Source organism: Aythya ferina, assembly GCF_964211825.1.
Source record: "Aythya ferina genome assembly, chromosome: 3".
Taxonomy (NCBI): Eukaryota; Metazoa; Chordata; class Aves; order Anseriformes; family Anatidae; genus Aythya; species Aythya ferina.
Window position 1 is genome coordinate 72,034,111 of NC_140298.1, and position 19,098 is coordinate 72,053,208.

The 19,098-nt window shown below is 41.4% G+C and overlaps 1 protein-coding gene across 1 annotated transcript in view; it reads right to left on the minus strand.

The window, feature by feature from the left end:
- The window catches only part of CDK19 (cyclin dependent kinase 19), a 111,557-nt gene that overhangs the window by 43,248 nt on the left and 49,211 nt on the right, over window positions 1-19,098 (minus strand). The window contains exon 4 of the mRNA XM_084514562.1: window positions 15,238-15,378. Coding sequence (XP_084370688.1) covers window positions 15,238-15,378 — 141 coding nt within the window. The remainder of the gene's footprint in view (window positions 1-15,237; window positions 15,379-19,098) is intronic.

Genomic DNA, 19,098 nt, shown 5'->3' on the forward strand with positions numbered 1-19,098 from the left:
TTTCACAATATTCAGACTTTCAGATTCCAGAAGTTTATTTCCTTAGTATATTGCTAGTATCTTTATTTTTTATTTTACTACCAAATAGAAATGCATCAAAATACAATTACGTTAACACATGCTTTTATGAACAAATATGATAGGTATTACTCGTACTCATTAACGTAAACCAAAAAGTAGTTCTTGGCAGGATATAAACGGGTGGTGCTTAAATATTTTAGGTAGCCAACTTAAGAAAAGTTAATAGGATCATTCAGGTTGGAAAAGACCTCTAAGATCATCCAGTCCAACCTTTAACCTAGTACTGACAAGTCCACCACTAAACCATGCTATGAATTTCTACATCTAGATGTTCCATGAAGACCTCCAGGGATGAAGACTCCACCGCTTCCCTGGGCAGCCTGCTCCAACGTCGCACAACCCTTTTGGTAAAGAAATTTCTCCTAATATCCAACTTACACCTCCCCTGGCACAACCTGTGGCCATTTCCCCTCATCTTATTATTTGGTGCTTGAAAGAGCCCAATTCTCACCTTGCGATAGCCTCCTCTGAGGTAATTGAGTGTGACAAAATCTCCACCGAACCTCCTGTTCTCCAAGCCAAAGAACCCCAGCTCCCTCAGCCACTCCTCTTAGGACTTATCTCGATCCCTCACGAGCTTCATTGCCCTTCTCTGGACATGCTCAAGCACCTCAATGTCCTTCTTGGAGTGAGGGGCCCAAAACTGAACACAGTACTCGAGGTGTGGCCTCACCAGAGCCGAGTACAGGGGGACAACCACTTCCCTAGTCATGATGGCCACACTATTTCTAATACAAGCCAGGATGCTGTTGGCCCTCTTGACCACCTGAGCACTTCGCTGGCTCATATTCAGCTGGCTGTCAGCCAATATCCCCAGATCCCTTTCACTGGTCAGCTTTCCAGCCACTCATCTCCCGGCCTGTAGCTCTGCTTGGGGTTGTTGTGCCCCAAGTGCAGGACCCGGCACCTGGCCTTGTTGAAGTTGGCCTAGGCCCATGCGGATCCCTCTGCAGAGCCCTCCTATGCTGTGGGAAATGGTGTCAAAAGTTGTGGGAGTCTTTTGAAGATTGACTACTTTCAAATGACATACGCAGCACACACACAAAAAGTCAAAGTCGTCTTATAAGATTTTAACCTACCATTTTATCAATTTGGTTATTAACTTGATCATGTCTCCGGAGTTATTTGCAATACTTTTGTAAGAGTTTTATAGTAAACATCAAGACTCCTCTTATATCTTGTACTGCTCCGTATCTAATGCCTTGTGAAAGAGCCAGTTAATTATTGATGTGGAACACCTTTATCGAGTTTTCAGCAGAAAAGAGGTTTTAAAATCAATCACTAATCCAGGCCAGTTCTGAACTGAAGTCCATGGTTGAAGATTTTCAGACACGTTTACAAACTTGCTGCACAAAATGTTTACAAGTTAATTAATGATGATTTGGGATCAGCTTGACACCTGTAAAAATAGTTTTCACGTATACTTCCCATAATACAAATACTACAAACATTTCTGGAAAGTTAATTGTTATTGGGCATTTTCGTTAGTTGCTTTTTGTCTTTTTTTTTTTTTTTTTTTTTTTTAAATGTAGGACAAAAAGTCCACAAAATTTAAAATGGATAGACACCTTCTCATTTCATAAGGGATTTTTCCAATACCAATTTCCAGAACCACCATGGTCAGGCCCATCACCAACTTCAGAAAAACAGAACTTAGAGACCTTCTTTGCATTTTAATGAATCTTTGAAGTTTTCAAATGGTAACTTTTAACTGGATCCTAAAATAAAGGAGGATGAGTGCACCTGGAATGAGCAAGCTTTCCCTCCCATATTGGTCAAGGTAAGAAATGCAGAATTCTACCTGCGATAGCCACCATAGAGCTCGAAGTTGTGAATGCCAAAGGGAGGAGCAATAATTACTGCTGTGAAGATGAAGAAAGGGGAATATTTCAGGAAAGTCAAAGCTGAGTCAAGGTTATATGAGTAATGTTAAAGGGATGGCAAAAGGTAGATCAACAGATACAGGAACGTGGGCAGAGGAGCAGGAAGTTGGAAGCAAATGAAAGATTTGTGTCAAGAAAGAAAACAGAAAAGAAGAGTTGTGAAGAAGGCTGTGCCTGCCAAAACCAAAATCTGAAATAGTTCAAAACTAATTATAATATTTTTCCATTCAACAATTATGCCATTTTTAAAAATGAAAAACAACTTGCATAGGCATGCAGTGGCTGTGAGATACTGCCAATTCCTGAGAAACGTTCTGTGATTCACGCCAAAAACATGAGCGTGTTCAAGTGTGGCAGGTCAAGCTGTCCTAATTTTTTATTTTATTTTTTTAAATTAAACAACTCCAAACACTTTCAAAGAAAGACGTGATTGTCCCAGCAGCAGCAAAGTGGCCTCAACTTATCAGGAAAAATTCTGTGTTGTTAGCGCTCCAGATTTATGCCTTACCTTGCTATTGATGTTGCCGGTAAGTCCTTGGACATTTTCACAAAACACTGAACGCTTAAAATGCAAATAAACTCCCTGGGGGATTTTTTTTATTATTATTATTTTTCAAACTGCATAAATAGGCTAGGGGCTCAACTCCTATTCCTCAAAGCCAGATTATAACTTCTAAAAAGCCTGCTGTGCAACTAGTTATCTCTGAAAAAAAACTACCTTTCAGAACATACCATAGGAGCACTTTTACTCTACAGACGTATGTCCTGGTTTCGGTTGTGATAGAGTTACTGGTCTTACTCACACAATGCCATGCTTTGGATTTGTTATCACCCATATTTTCATCACACGGGGATGTTCCAGTTGCTGCAGAGCAGTGCTAGCACAGAGCCGAGGCCTCTCCTGCTCCTGGTGCTGCCCGGCCAGCGAGGAGGCTGGGGGTGCCCCAGGAGCTGGGAGGGGACACGGCCAGGACAGCTGGCCCAGGCTGCCCAAAGTTTTACATTTTTTTCTGATTCTCCAGATTTCCAATTCTGAGTGGGATTCCTCATCCCACTGAGGAGGGAGTGAGCGAGCATCTGTGTGATGCTCAGCTCCCTGCTGGGTTAAACCACAACATACTCTGTTGTCTTATATTTTGCATATGCTGTGCCCACCAGCTAAAATTCTTCCTTGTATTTGCAACAAGCATTTTGAAAATAGTCAAGTTACAAACTTCAGAATGGGGTGGAAGACTAAGGAAGACTTACCGACTCTTTACTAGAGTCGGTAAGAGATTTAACGACTGTAATGTCGCTACTATTAAAAATCCAAAAGCTATCAGCTGACACGGCAACTTGAAATCTGGTATTAGTAAAATGAAAAGGAGACTGAACCCTGCTCCTGAACACCATTTTTGTGAGACTGAAGTGATTGTCACATTAAACACTAAACTAGACGTGAACTATAGGACTGTGCCCTAAAGGATCAGTCAAGCTGAGCTCTACAAGCTCAACGTATGGGCACCAATCAGAAAAAAAAATATGCCATGAAGTCATTGGTAACTAAAATATATGCCATTTTAATGAAATAACCATCAGAAACAATGTAAAAGAGACACTTGAACAATACCACAGTATCTGTCCAGTTTTAACACTGGTAAATATTGGGCAGTTTTATCTTACTCATTAAGCAGTGCAGTATCAAAGGACCGTGCATCTTCTGCAGGACAGAAACACGCGGCGAGCAGTCAGCACAGAGCGGCTACCGCCGTGCAAACCCACGCCCTCGGCTGCCTTGCTGCAACTTGTTCACGCAGCCATACCCTCAGCGTTAGGCTAGGATTTTCGACTACCCTAAATTAAGACTACCTACATGCCGAAGGAGGGTTCCAAGTTGCGTGCACCAAGGAAAACAGCTGCAGCAGGTGAAGGCGTTGCTGCCTGCAGCAGCCCGCACCGTCCCTGGGCTGGAGATGAGCGCCCCGACAGCAGACGACTGATGCGAGCGCAGAGCAGGACGGCCCCAGACTTCAGCATCTTCAAGTGGGACAGCCAAATCGAGCACCTCTCGGGTTTTCAGGCTGCTCAGAGCAACCCCAAAGAAGGCTAGTGTGATTTAGGTGACCTATTTCAACAGTTAATTAATGCTTTCCTGAGCGCTGCTGTGCACGCAAGCCCACAGAGGGAGAGGTGAGGGTCTCGTATTTTCCCAATGAAGCAAAAATAAAAATGATGAGTGACAAGGACTGTGGGAATCTTAGCAAACTACATATTATTGAAGAAGGAGGAATAAGCAAGAAGAGACTGTGAAATTATTATCCTACCAAGATAACCAGAACTGGGAGCACACATGATCTCCAAGAATTAAATGAGTCTGCAATTTTCTTTATTTCTACTACCAGGAATTCAAATTAATATTTGCTTGACAGGCAAGCAGATCTAGGGCTGAGACTGAAATTCGCATCTCGAATTTAGAGAAGTAAAAACAACTTAAGGGTCTCATTTAGAGCCTGACTTTCAGCTGAGCTGGCAAACAGCTCATCATGCCCACAGTTGAACGGCCATAAAAATAATTTTCATAGCATTACAAGTCGATATCAGCTCATTAAAACGTAGCCTACTGGATTTCGCACACATACTTCTAAGAATCACCATCCGCAACTGCTACATCAAAAGTAATTATATTAAAGGCAAATCAAAGTAAGAATGTACAAGCATGTTTCATGGAATCAAGGAAAAATTTAGAACAGAAAGACACATTTGTGAAAAACCCCCTCTTTGGCAGCGATTACAGCAGAAGACAAAATGGCTTGGGCAGCTGAACACCGAGGGGAATTTAGGAATGCAAAATATTGTCTGCAGAATTATTTTCACAGACATGAGTTATATGTGAGAACAGCAGCTATACAGAATATAACCACGTTACAGGTTGGGATTTTGGCTCAATATTTGAGCAAGTACAAACACTTAATACCATCTTATTTAATTTTTATTACTATTTGGACTTTTTTTTTAAATAAAACTCTATAAAGAAGTGGTTAAATAGAAATAAAACTAATATAAAAACCCTTTCATTCAAAGCTTATTATACCAATGAGAATCAAAGCAACACAGTGGGGGATTACCTCTGGGGGTGTGACATTTGTTTGAGACTGCAGTATCACAATCCCAATATAAAAAAGCATTTTTTAGATGTTATTAGCTTCGTTAAATAGAACAAAAGAATCTCTACACCGCTTTTTGTGTTTTTGTGATGATTTTTCTTTTTGTACTTTACAAAGTAGCACAGGAAGCTAGTGAATTGCTGAGTAAGTGCTCCCCCAAGACACTAAAAAGACAAGCGAGGATAAAATTCAGTTGTGCTTGGGTATCACTGGGGCACTGAGTGAAGGGGAATAGGGGCCTATCTAAACGCCTGTCACACATCCAGATGGGCTTTAACTTGCAGAGAGCAGAGAAACAGAAGAGCAAAGAAATGGTTGAAGAAAAATCCTGTTACCACCTGGGTTTGGTGTACAGAGAGTTTGGTAGCGCAGCTACAGTAGGAATGATGATTTCTGAAACATTAGGCAGAAAGCAGAAAAGGAGGGATGCTGGAGGAGCCAGCGAGGCCTTGAGATGAGCTGTCAGTGAAATCCCAGCCCATCAGCCACTTACTGCAGCAGGGTGAGTTTCTCTGACAAGGTTCACACAGAATCAAACTGAGAAAGAAATTAACGGCCTTTGTTAGTCACTGCTGCTTACTGGATCCCGGATCAAAGATGCTTCATTGAAATGCAAGACAATTTGCAACGTTATTACAACATCTTAGCAGAGCACTAATGACTTCGGCATGCTTGCAAATGAAGAGAAATGTGTAAGAGAACGCACAAGAAGGCAAGCAACACGAACAAATGCAAGGAAAAATGAAAACGCTGCATTCTCATCTGTATGTTTCATGTTCTTGAACATTCCCTTGTTTCATGTAACTTTGAAGTGTGTTAAAACCACTGAAGATAGCTAAGCTTCACTAAATTTTATTATTGTAAGTAAGAACATGTCAGCGATGTGGTGACAACCCTTTTAACCCTGTTCAGAAAGAGCAGCGAATCCAAAAAGAAAAGACCTGACAGATAACCTTGCAGCCATTGATATCAGCCCAAAAAAAGCTACTTTCTCCAAGGAGGAAAAAAAGTGATGTTTGGTTTTTTTATAAAAGAAAAACTTCTAAAAGCTGTTCGTGAACTTTGCATTTCTCATTTGGAACATAAAGCTCAGTTGGCTCCCTCCAAGGGTCAGCTGCACCAGCACGATAAATACATCGTGGATTTACTAGAAAGCTTCCCAGAGAGGACAGGTCCTGAATTGAGGCTATCGGAAAAGATGACATTTTCCTTCTGTTTTCCATTTACCGGAAAAATAAATAAATAAATTCTGGCATTACTTTCGTATTTTTGTTCCTTTCTTGCCCTTTTCCTACCTCAGGAAAAGAGATACGAAGCTCACAGGAACCATATGTCATCTGTTGACTTTAGCAGCAAGCCCCAGCCAAAAGAACATTAAATCAGTACCTTTGTTTCTTCTGACTCATCTGAATTTATATCCAGTCAGGGCTTTATGGGCGTAAGCTTGTTTCAGAACCTGGGGCAAAACATTTTTCTTCAACTGCAATTATTTTTATTAGTAAAAATTAATCTACAAACATCTTCTTAATACTCCTGCCAGCAACCAAAGGTATGCATTAGTCAATCTCTGAAAAATTGTTGTTTCCACGTACTCAATGGATGCGATAACTGTGTGGGTCTTCTCAAGTTGTTCTACACCAGGTGACGATCAGTTTTTACAATTGAAGGGGGAAACAAAGCTCTGAGTAATGAGAAATGTGTCATTTCTAAGTGCCCCTCAATATATAGAGTAGAATAGCTCAGTATGAAGGGACCTACAAAGACCATCCCACTTCAGGGATGAACAAATGTTAGGGCATATTACTGAGGGCACTGTCCAAACGCCTCCTGAGCACTGACAGGCTCGGGGCATCAACCACCTCCCCAGGAAGCTGATTCCAGTGTTTGACCACTCTCATAATACAGACTTTTCTCCTCATATCCAGCCTGGTTTAGCTCTGTGCCAGCCCCATGCATCCTGTCTTTGGTTATCAAGGAAAAGAAATCAGCCTGAACATTTTGAAAAAGAAGAAAAGCATAGGCTGATAGAACTGTTTGCTATTCAGCATGTAAAACTTTAGGTTTATTTATCTGTCTGGAAGCACACATGCACACTGACAAATATATAAGCACACATACACTGTTGTTCCTCAGCAGTAAATTAAAAAAAAAAAAAAAAATGTATCTTCTCTCTCTAAAGGGATTTGAAAGAAGAAAATTGTGTTAGTCTTTCTTGCGTTAATCTTTCAAACACCAAATTCAGATCACTTTCTAAAGCCTCTCTCTTTGAATACAGACAGATTTTCCTTTATTTTGGAAAATCTACGAGCTGGGTATAATCACTAATAAGGTTTTTTGACAGCCAACAGCCCCCTTCACAGTAAAAGGATCACACAGATGGAGCAGTACCAGCTTCAGAGGCCCTAACCCTGCCTGCAGAGCAGCACACGGGGCTAGGCAGGAGCGTCAGCCAGGAGCACGTGTAGGCCCACGTTCACCCGCCCTTCTCTCACACACTTACACGCAGGCCCTGGCCATAAAACGGTGAGGATGACAATTAGAAACCATTTATAAGAGTGCGAAGACACTGGCAGGCAGGATGACCTGTTACTTATTTATAGGAGCTGGGCTGCCTGAGGGCGCATGTGGGGCCAAGAGGCTTCCCGAGCCAGCACAAGGTCCCTGGCAGGGGCATTCCTGGCTGGCAGGAGAGGGCTGCAGCAGCCCACAGCTAAATTTACTTCTGATATCAGCCTGGAAAAATCCTTTTTTTTTTTTTTTTAGAAAAAGGGGTTCCCGCACGCGTCGTTTCACGGTTTGTCTTTCAGAAGCACAGTTCGCTAGCCTAGTTATATACAAAAGCAGTGTGTTCAAAACCCACGTCGGTCCCACTGCAGTTGTGGTAGCTTCAATTATTTACTGGCCTGGAAAAACTTCTTGGGAGGGCCAAGGGATTTAGAAGACAGAGTATTTTAGTGTTATAAACCAGTAGGAATAAGCATTGGAAGTCTCTCCTCATTTCAAAGGCTTTGACATGAAAGCAGAGGTAAAGCGTCAGTATCCACTTAAATATATTTTTTTTCTATTTTTTTGATGTCTTCATACAACGTGTAATTGACTTTAATTCCTCGCCTTTGTTAATACTTCCGTCTCATTAGGGTAAGAGTATCAAACAAAAAAAAAAGCTAACGACATAAACCACACATACGCCGCTTTCATTCAAAGATTTGGTAGCACGTAAAGCAGTAAGCTACAAATTAAAGCCAGAAATAGCTACCAGATTGGGAAACGGAGGCTGAGGCAGGTTAAATGAGTTGTGTAATGTGAGAGCAAAGTTCAGAGCAGGGTCCACGATACGAGACTGCAGATTGACATCACGGCTGGAGGAGCATTACTACGAGGAAATGATGACTGCCTTAAAAGCCAGCCGGTCAACTGGAAATCTGAGAAGCACTGGAGCTTTATTGGATTTATTAAAATTGAAACGATGAAAGCCTACTGAAATGTTGCTATCCTATACAAATACCATGAAGGGTCATCGAAAATACTCATTTGGATAATTTTCTGAATGATTTAATAATAGATTTTTTTTTAATATCAGAAATTATCAGCGGAGTTGGATGGAAACACCGATCAGCTGAAGGATTCCTGAAGACGCTGAGCCCTTGAGGGAGGCTGAAGTTGCCGATCCCCACAGAAAGTCACCTGGCTGGGTCAATTCACTTCAGGCTTCCCCCTTCCAAGAGGGGGAAAAGGAGAGGCTTCAGCTGGCTGCAGCCTCCAGGCAATCCCGTAAGAGAACAACCACTGCATCTTCCAGCTTCACAGGAGATGCTGGGCTGGAATAGCAAAGCTTGCTCCACACACCATTCAGGCAAGGTTGAGCCAGCACCAACCACATCACTGGCTTCTGGTGGCTCTGCTAAAGATGTCCTCGTTGAAAGAAAGGCACTGGGCTTGTTGCTGCAACAGCTGGCTATTTGGGGGTCCTGTTAAGAAGCCTGGATCTGGGAGCTTACGTGTCTGTCTGTATGCTGCCTCTAGGATGATCAATCTCTATATGAAGAGACACGCTGGCTCAAAATTATATCAAACCTCAGCTGTCTGCTATGTCCTTCCACCAAAAATCACCAGATTAGCACTCCCTAAATTCTGCAGGTGACAGAAGCACATGAGCGCTTTGTAATCCACTCCGGGAAGAAACACAAAGTGATTAGCTTAAGCACTCAGTGAAAATAGCATCAGCTAATGCAGATGACATAGTGCAGTGAAGAACGCGATTCCTCCCCCCTGCTTTAAGAGATATGGGGATGGTTAAATAAATTAAAAAAAAATGGAGATGGAAAACTAACAGCAAGGTTTTAATCCACCACCGTTGGATTTGTCCTCTGTCCCCTCCCCCCCAAAAAAGAAAAAGTGGTCATCTGCTGTCTGAAATTAAAACCCACCTCTATGATTTTTAGCTGCCGTGGAGGAACTCTGGGATGAGTTGATCAAAGCAGGGACGCACAGTCAGGAAGGTGCACTGATCACAGCCTGCTCCCCAGGATGCTGCACTTGCTAGGAAAGGGAAACGATCCTCCCTACTCATTTTTGCTAGTCTGAAGCTTTACACTGGCCAGGGAGAGGCAGCGAGGTGCAAACGATGAAGAAAGCAAAAAATGAAGGCAGGGAAAACAAAAAGCTGCACACTGGGAAACCAGATCTACAAAGTGAATTTACTGAAATGAAAGGCAGAAAGTTGCTTTGGAGAGAAAAGGTTACACTGAGAAATACACATGGGCATGGAAGTATCACCAGCTCAGCCCCACCTTGCAGCTGAAGTAGTGAGGAATGGCCAGTGCAGGTGAGATTTGGGTGTGACTGGCATGATGGGGTGGAACATGACAGAAATCCTTAGAAAAGCAAGCCTTCAGCGAGGAAAATGATGCACAGTGGTGTAGCTCACAGGGCACGTACACAGAGACCGCTGGAAACCAGAACTGCAGAAAGAGGAAGGCTTTCACTGGTTCTCCCTCCTCCTCGCTCTCTCCTATAGCTGTCTTCTGAAAATACCCATCTTTGTCTTAGTTTCTCACGGAGAGTCCTTTTACCTGTTTTTCTTCCCCATTTTTGATTTCCATCCAATATCTCTTAGTCATAAACCAACAAGACACTCAGCTGATGTGCGCATTACCTTCAAAACCCTAAAAATTTGTTCTCTAAGTGACAAAAACAATTCTTAAGCTTTCACTACAGCTGCCTTTTTCACTGCATATTACCACTAGCAGTGCTGTTCAGTAGTGCGTAAGGACCCTACAACCAGAATTTGCTTCAGGGGGAGGATTATAGATCCTAAATGTAACACTGCCAGCAAAATATGACAGTGGCACTGAAGATGGAAGATGAAGATCCTTGTCCACTTGGTTCCCACACACAAAACACCTCGCCCATGTATCCATCTAACGCCAGCATTTGTGTAACTGCACGCTGAACCAGATCAGGGAATGCACTCGCACGCAGACCGACACTTTCCTTGCGAGTCTCCTTTTAAGTCAGCTTAGTTTTGCAGCCCCCAGCTTGGAAGGAGAGGAGCGCAGGGGAGCAGGAAGGAGCAGAGGCAGCACGGCCTCCTGTGGCATCGCCAGCAACTCGTACATCAAAGAGCTGAGGGAAGCACCTCGTCTAGGATCTCCGCCGCCTTGTGCTTGAAACACCTACAGCTTCTCCGAAGGAGGAATCACACAAATGATTGGGATGAAATGGAATGCTGTACATCCCTGCAACGTTACGACTCACGGACACCTTTTGTCGGAACATGTTGACTCTGCCCTCTCTATGCAAATCAGAGCTGCGAGTCTGCAGGCGTGTCAGCTGCCGAGCCTTTTCACCCATATCGCTTTGTTCCATCTCTTCAGAGATTTTTTTTTTTTGCTCTAAGCGCGCCTCCTTAATTGTAAAATGACACACGGTGTCAATTTAAACGTTCTCAAGCTGCAGAGAGGCAAAGGAGAAAAGCTGGGAAGTTATTAGTCAACAAGTATTTAATAAAGTAACAAAAACACTTCAGGAGGGTGGCTCATTTTGTCAAGTTAATCTTACAGGTCTACTACAACCAGCAAGTTTCCAATCTCAGAATGCTGAAAGCAACTATTTAACACGATCCTAGGGGAGAAAAACAAAATCCTTGTTTCTCTTAATCTCCAACATTTGTTTTCAACCAGTAGTTTTAACAACATTAGGCATTATTCTAGAGACAGGCTCAAGGACATGAGCAGAATCTTAAATGAATTCCTCAGTATGGTTTCCATGCACTTAAAGCATCTTGTAGATAATGTCCCCCTCCAGGAGGATACATCCTATTACAAAAAGAAATTACTTTTATCAAGTTCGAAGGGAAACGGTCTCTGCCTGTTTTTATCCATGAGCAACTAACAGCATCTACCAAAGGGTTCTTAACACAAGAAAAACTGCCAAATTCCTTTCTTTTGTTTCCATGAACCCACACTGTGAACGGTACATGGAAGATCTCCATTTGCAGATGCCTCTGCGAAGCAGGAAAATACAAAATTATCTTCCCCCAACACCACACAATCTGATAACCAAATAGCATTCCAGGTGACTTGAGAGGACAGCAGATGTATGTGTTTTTATAGACTTACATCAATTCCACGCTGAATAAGCGGACACCATGCTACCCAAACCTATCAGAAACCCTAATGATCCTGTCCCATATTCTGCACTGATTTCAATCTAGAAGTACAGAAAGTTACTGCAAAATATTTTTTAAATGACAGATTTTAACAGCTTAGTAAAAAAAATTATACCTGAAAGCCAGTGAGCTCTTTCCACGATGAGAAAACCAGAAACAAAATAGCCCTAACATTACAAGAAATTAAACTACACACGACCTTAAATTATTTTTATATTTCTAGAAGTCTGAGTACAAGCTTCTCTGGTACTATCATTTGCCTCAGCTTGGGTGCTTTCCTGAATTTGGACTTGTGTTGACAGTTTAATCTGACATAAATTTTACACCAGAAGAGATTAAAGGCAGACACAAATTTAGAATTGCAATGGAACGAGATCTGTTAAACACACTTGCACTTTCCCCTAAGTTTAAAAAAATGCATTTTAGCAATAAATTGATCCGTTCTACTTGTAGGTGATGCCAGAACAACCTGTTCTGCTTTCTGCCACTCTCTGCAATCTCATGCTGCTCTTGCACCAAGCAGCTCCTGCACACATCCCACTTTCCAGGGAGCTAACCCCACAGAAAATTCATGCTTTGGGAGAAAACTGAATGCTTTCTCCACATTTAACTCCCTAAATGAGCTTACCATGAGTTAGACGAGTGTCATCCACCAGCTAATTAAAATGGGTGGCAATGCCTTGGTGGTACTGAAGAGGAGACTGAGACTGTCTCCTTGTGGTGGAAACTATCGCTTAGCTCAACCCAAGGACATGATGATTCGTATTGCAGGTCTGGATTATCACTCTATAACAATTTTGCTGATCTTAAAAATAACTTTAGGGTAACAATTTTAAGGTATTTAATAATACGGATCCATTGAGGATGAGACTTTTTTAAAACCACATGTGGTGTTCTGTCTTCTTTAAAACGTCTTTTGATTTCAGACAACACCAATTTAAGATTTAAACCCTGTTCCTGAAATACCCCCAAGCAAGTACCTAACCTCTCATGCCTAACCTCTCGTGTTTGTTTTTTTATTGCAACACTTGTTAAAAGGTCATTTCTGTGGCTGAGGAGAATTTAACTAATATTACATGATATATTCTTAGAGAACCTAATTTTCAAATAAAGAAAAAGCAATGAAATAAGCATAACACGACTTTTATGGATGTCACCATCTTTGGTCTACATCCAAACACATGCTAAAAATAGTAGGAACAGAGTTATATTAAACCAGGAAAGTACAAGGTGTCTTGATGCAAAATATTGGCTTGTATGAAATAGAAAAATATTTTTCCCGTGGAACTAAAGGAGCTAAGGGAAAAAGCATCAGATGAACTGTGCTTTGTCTTAAGACGACACTGAAGATTTAGTTCTTGTTATCACACAAGAAGCTGAACCTAGTGAAATTGGGCCTGAGGTATGATTCTTAGAAGCAAAAATCAGAGATATGAGTGTATAAACAAAAATAATACATATATAATCACTTATTTGAATTAAAATTGATTACTAACTGATCGTATTAATACTAATTTCAAGAGCAGACATGACACATGCAGAATACCATCAATTGGTTGGTGTTCCAGATACAAACCAATGATTTGAAATACCTTCAGAGATCTGCAATGATTAAAAAAACTAAGAATTGCGAATATACCTTTAAGTCACCACTGTACCAAAGCAATTCTTAATGTTTTTCCTTTCTCTCACTGAGGGAACCAAGAATTAGTTTAAACTTACTTGCATAACAAGAACACACTAGACTTCACAACTTTCTATTCTTCTCCCTTTGCAAATATAACATCAGTCAAGCACTATCATTCCAGTGATATGAAAAACGGTCTTTTTCATAAAAGCAGCCCTTAATTCCCAAAGTTCAAATAGAAAAGTGGGAGACAGTATGCACCAGCTTTGCTGTAACACATCAACAACTAATACAACCTGTAAAGTAGCAGCACTGGTCATGCAAAACACGGGGTGTTGCAGGCTGGAAATACAAACACTTGAAAGAAAATTCTCTAGGGTATTTGTTGTTGTTATCCTAAATACCATCTTGTATTTCCTATCAAGATAACAAGTTCATGTATGGCATTTGACTGCATATATGAATACATATGTTTCCCTTACACATAGCTGAATATAGACTTCTCAGGTGTTCCTTTTAACTACATCTTACATCTCAGAAATCAGGCAAAACAGCAGCTGTCTCCTTAGGAAAGCAATAATTGTAGCATGAGAGCTGAAGATGTACTTGCTTCCTGGTTTTGCTCATGGCTACTCTTCCAAAGGAAAAAAAAAAAAAAGCCTACAAATATACTAACATCTGGAATTTCACAGAAAGATCAACAACAAATCCCAGAGAACAAGGTAAAAAATGATCCATACCAAAACCTACGCCCCAATTCTGGCCACTGTTACCAGGTATTATGACTAAAATTAAATTTATTTCAGAAGACATCTCTAACTTCCATTCTGGGACTGTCTTAACTTACTCATAACCTTTTAACAAAACATTCAACGTGCATCCAAAAATGAATATAAAACCCCTTAATTATTATTAAAAGACTTGAGAACACTCTATGTTTACTTATTAAACTACAACAGTGATTATAAGCTCCTGGACACGCATCCCTGGTTTGATTTACCAAGACAACTGAGAAATATCCAACCAAATGAAGACAGTGGCTTCATACACAGATCACATTTTATTTCCCACCATACCTACTACTGATCTTACTCTACCAAGGCAGCATAACTACTAACAGATTTATCGTATTAACCACCATGTTGTTTGTCTCACACCAAAAATTCTCGTTATAATGTACGTGGCAGCAGGCACTCTACCCATATGAATATTCCTCTTTTTGTAACCATTGAGAGCAACTCGCCTAAGTATTAGGAGTGGTGGGAAACTTCAAGGGGAAAGGGTAACTAAGACAAGGCAACTGGCTGCCCTCGTAATCTGCAATCAACTTAAAGAGCCACTTCAGGTCATGAGAAATTTCTACGATGACAACTCTTTCAAAGTTCTCTTCCCACGGTCAGAAAAAATATCACATGGAAAAGAAATATTCCACGAAAAAACTCCTCTTTCACTAGCTTTTATGGTAACTTGCACGTAAGCCAAACAATGTACAAGAGTATCAATCACTTCCCTAAGTGCCTTTTCAAAGTAGTGCACAAACCTATAAGAAAGTTCAATGAATGTATACCAGCTGGCTCATATACTGTTTTCGGATATTGGTATCTGCAGCCCTTTCACCGGATCTAGCGTCATTGTCCGGGCTCAGATGACTCAGACAAGAACAATGTAAAAACATTGTTTGTTTTCATGTTTAAAACCCCCATCGGTCTCCCACAACAATAACAGGAAGAGTGTACGGATCGATATGCAAGATTACTAATAGGGACTTTTCTCTTCCTACCCCATGACAGGCAAGTGAAACTTCCTTAACCAGGTGCAGCATGCAACACTTACCAGATCTCTGTGAAGCACCCAGTTTGCATGGAGGTAATGGATTCCATCAAGGATCTGGTAGAGTAGTGATTTAACCATAGATCTTGGCAGCTGCATGGGCTTTTTGTTTGCTTTTGAGGCACGGTGAAACTTGATAATATGCTAGAAATAAAACAAGTAGATACATGAAGCTTGTTAGATAACAACACTTTTTTTTTTTTTTTTAATAGTAACACTAAATAATGAAATGAAATACAAAGTTTGTTGAAATTTGCAATTAAAAATAATTGTGATGTACTTTCAATTTTCTTAAATCATTTTTAGCTTCCAAGTTGCTTTAAAAATAGGTGTCAAGCTTTTGGTAACTTCTGAAGACTGGCTACTTACCTCCAGTAAAAGTTCTTGGACATTCTCCTCCCTCCCTCCTACCCATTGGGGATCCTCTTACCCACACCACTGCTAGATCAGAAGCTTCCAAACCAGCAGCATATACTGGAAAGAGGCCTGTGCTCTATGCTCTCACCCCCTTCCTTACCCTCCAAAACCACCCAGGACAGAGTACCTATCACTACACTTTAACATTTCCCCCAAAATCAGAATCCAGCAGAGAAAGATGAAACAAAATCCCACATCATTAGGGTGAGATTATGTGAAAACATCTAAAAATGGTTACATTCCCACTTCCAAGTTTTGGCCGTATACTTCATTGATGGTGACAAGGAAGTCATTCCTAGATTACAGAAGTCAGTCAGTCCACAAGAGGACAAGTATCACTTGAAAAAAACATGGAATGCAAAAAGGGACCCTCGCATTAGTCAGTTGAAATAATGAAAAAAAGATAATGAAAAGACTGCTGAGAGATCATGAAATATTCATACACTAATTAATATTTATTGTAAGATCAACATGGAGATGATGGGTTAGTTTTGGTTTTGCTGCACCATGTAACGAGCGGGGTGAGGCCCTTCTACCTGTTCAATCCTCAGGTGAGGTGATGTTACTCAAGGGGCTATGCAATCTCAACATACTTTCATTAAGCAAACAATGAAATCCATTCATTCAGATGAAAAAATATGCACCCTTTTTGAAGGAGGTTCAAAGAAGCATCACAAATAACAAAATAGTTTCCAATTATGTGCTTTTTGTGAGACAGAAGCTGCAAAAGCAGCTTGCATTTTTAATGAAAGTGATTCAAAATGCTAATCTGTACAGCAACAAGACTACTGATTACCCAATTTTTAAAACTGGATTTGTCTAGCTCGAGATCATCCCCCTCCAAACGTAAGAGATAGTCAATGGCCGTGCTTTCATTAGACCTCTGCTCCCGCCAGCAGCACCCTCCACTACATCTGTCACTAACGATCCCAAGGAAAGTGGTTACAGGTTAACGTCACCTCTGGCTTTCACCGAACTTCAGCCACTCCTAACGCTTCAGTCACTGTTAAATTGCACCTGGTAAATGTGTAGATATTGTTTAAAGAGAATTTTTTTAAAAAGTAAATTTAAAAAAAACTGCTTAGTCCCTATTAAAATGAAAGTGTCCATGGATCTTTTCACTGCTACATGTAACACAACAGTGGCTGTCGGTATATTTAAAAAGTTTTAAAGAAATCTGCAAGAGTATTAGATTAATATATAAATGAGGACCAGCAAACAAAGCTCTCAGTACCTGATTCTGTAATTATGCGATCACTCTGAAAAGTATACTGGAAAGCTTTAAGGAATTACTTCTCCAGAAGAGTTTTCTTGCTGTCATGTCACAAAGTGATCTTGTGTCACATTTTCAACTGGGAGCCCCTACCTTCCAGTACTGTACAATGCTCACAGGATAACCACCTTCACAGGTAATTACAGTATGATTTACAAAGCAGTAACCATACTCTAACATCCACAATTATTATCTTTATTAATACACAGTATTAAAAAAAAAAAAAAAAAAAACACAAAAGCACCAAAAGTCACGGGTTACATACAACACACAGTGCCCTAAACCAAGCTCAACCCTGGTAAAACAATGCACATGCAACCACTAAAACGGATTTTTATGCCTATTTAAAAACTGTCTAGGATCCACAAAAAACATTGTAATACAGGAACACAGAAAATGAAATTGCAAAGGTTCTCCTAGGCCACCACGTGACTACATCAGCACCTGGTACTTTCAGGAGGAACTCTACCCTTCTGGCCCCAGTAGAGCTGTCTCAGCTGCATCCCCTGAGTGCAAAGGCACTAGGTGGGCCCCCTGCTTTCTGTCCCTGCCCTCTCGTTGTTGCTAACTTTCTTCAAATGAACCATGAACCCTGAGCTGAAGGCTTTGTCCCTTGAAATATTAAAGCACTAAGACTTTTAAAGTAATGGGAGAGCCACAAAGGAGCAGGATGCTATTTATTAATGAAGCAACTAGTAGCATGCCAAGGCCACCCACTGGAGCAAGACTTTTTTGAGGGTACAGGATGGGAAGGTTTCCTCTTTTTCTGCTGTTCCATGAGCATGCCTACATGAACTTTTGAGGCACGTATCCAGCCTTATGTTGAATGTGAGGTACCTCTAAACCAGAGCTAGCACAACTGTATCAATGCAGAGCTAAGGTAAAGCACCCTGCCTCTCAGCCAGACCTCCTAGCTCAAGCTACCACTTCAGCACATGGAAAGGACGAGCTTGCTCTTTCTTGACTGTCAAATACCACCTAGATACATCATCCTACATCATCTTGCTTATGTGCTGGTTTGTCCCAGTCAAAGGCTCCTTTCTGTCTGCTTTCAGCTCAGCTACTTAAGTGACCTTGTTTCTCTCAATCCTCATAGCGTTGTCATTTAGTGGGGATCCTCAGGGCTCTGAGGATCTGAAGGGTCTGGAGGGCAAGACATGTGAGGGGCAGCTGAGGTGCCTTGGTGTGCTCAGCCCCGAGCAGAGCAGGCCGAGGGGAGGCCTCATGGCGGCCTGCAGCTCCCTCACAAGGGGAGCAGAGGGGCAGGCGCTGAGCTCTGCTCTCTGGGGACAGTGACAGGACCCGAGGGGACAGCATGGAGCTGGGGGTTAGGGAAAGGGTCTGCACCCAGAGGGTGGTCGGGCACTGGGACAGGCTCCCCAGGGCCGTGGGCATGGCACCAAGCCTCAGGCATAGTCTGATTTTTGGGTGGTCCTGTGTGGAGCCAGGAGTTGGAATGACGATGCCTGTGGGTCCCCTTCCAACTTGTGATATTCTGTGGTTCTATGATTAAAAGCCCTGCATGCTGCTGGCTGTGAGCTTTTTCCAGTCTTCTTTTCTTGCAAAAGAATTAGGAAAACTCTTGCTTGCAGCTATGGACAGCCCCCTGTCCCCAGGTGCTTCAGCATGAAGAGGGCCCCTGCTCTGCCAGAGCCACACACAGCAAATGGCCCACGTCATGTCTAGCGAGACATCCCATGGGACAGGTTTACATCACCTTCAAAATTTCCTATCCTCATTACAATGCACAGGGGAAATAAATGTCAAAAACACCACAACTTTGACAGCAGCAAGATCTTCAAAATTAATAATACCAAGATAAAGATAACATAGCTTTATCCAAACAGGGTTATCTTTACATGTCTAAGTTTAAGTCAATGTCTACTGTACATATTTCTGAATTTCAGATAATTACATCCGATAGTTTTTCTTTCTAGCAAGCAATATCACCACTAAATAACATTCAGTTTCCTACAAAAGTAAATAAAAATTATTATTGCATACTTACTGATATAAACTTGTTTATTTTAGTCACAAGAGCTAATTTCACCCCATCACAGTTTAATTTCTGTTCAGTTCTCAAAAACATACCACAGGGCCAAATAGTAAAAGGAACTGAAAAGCTGTATTTGCCCCATGCCACTGGAATGCACCCACAGTGCTTGTGATCACGG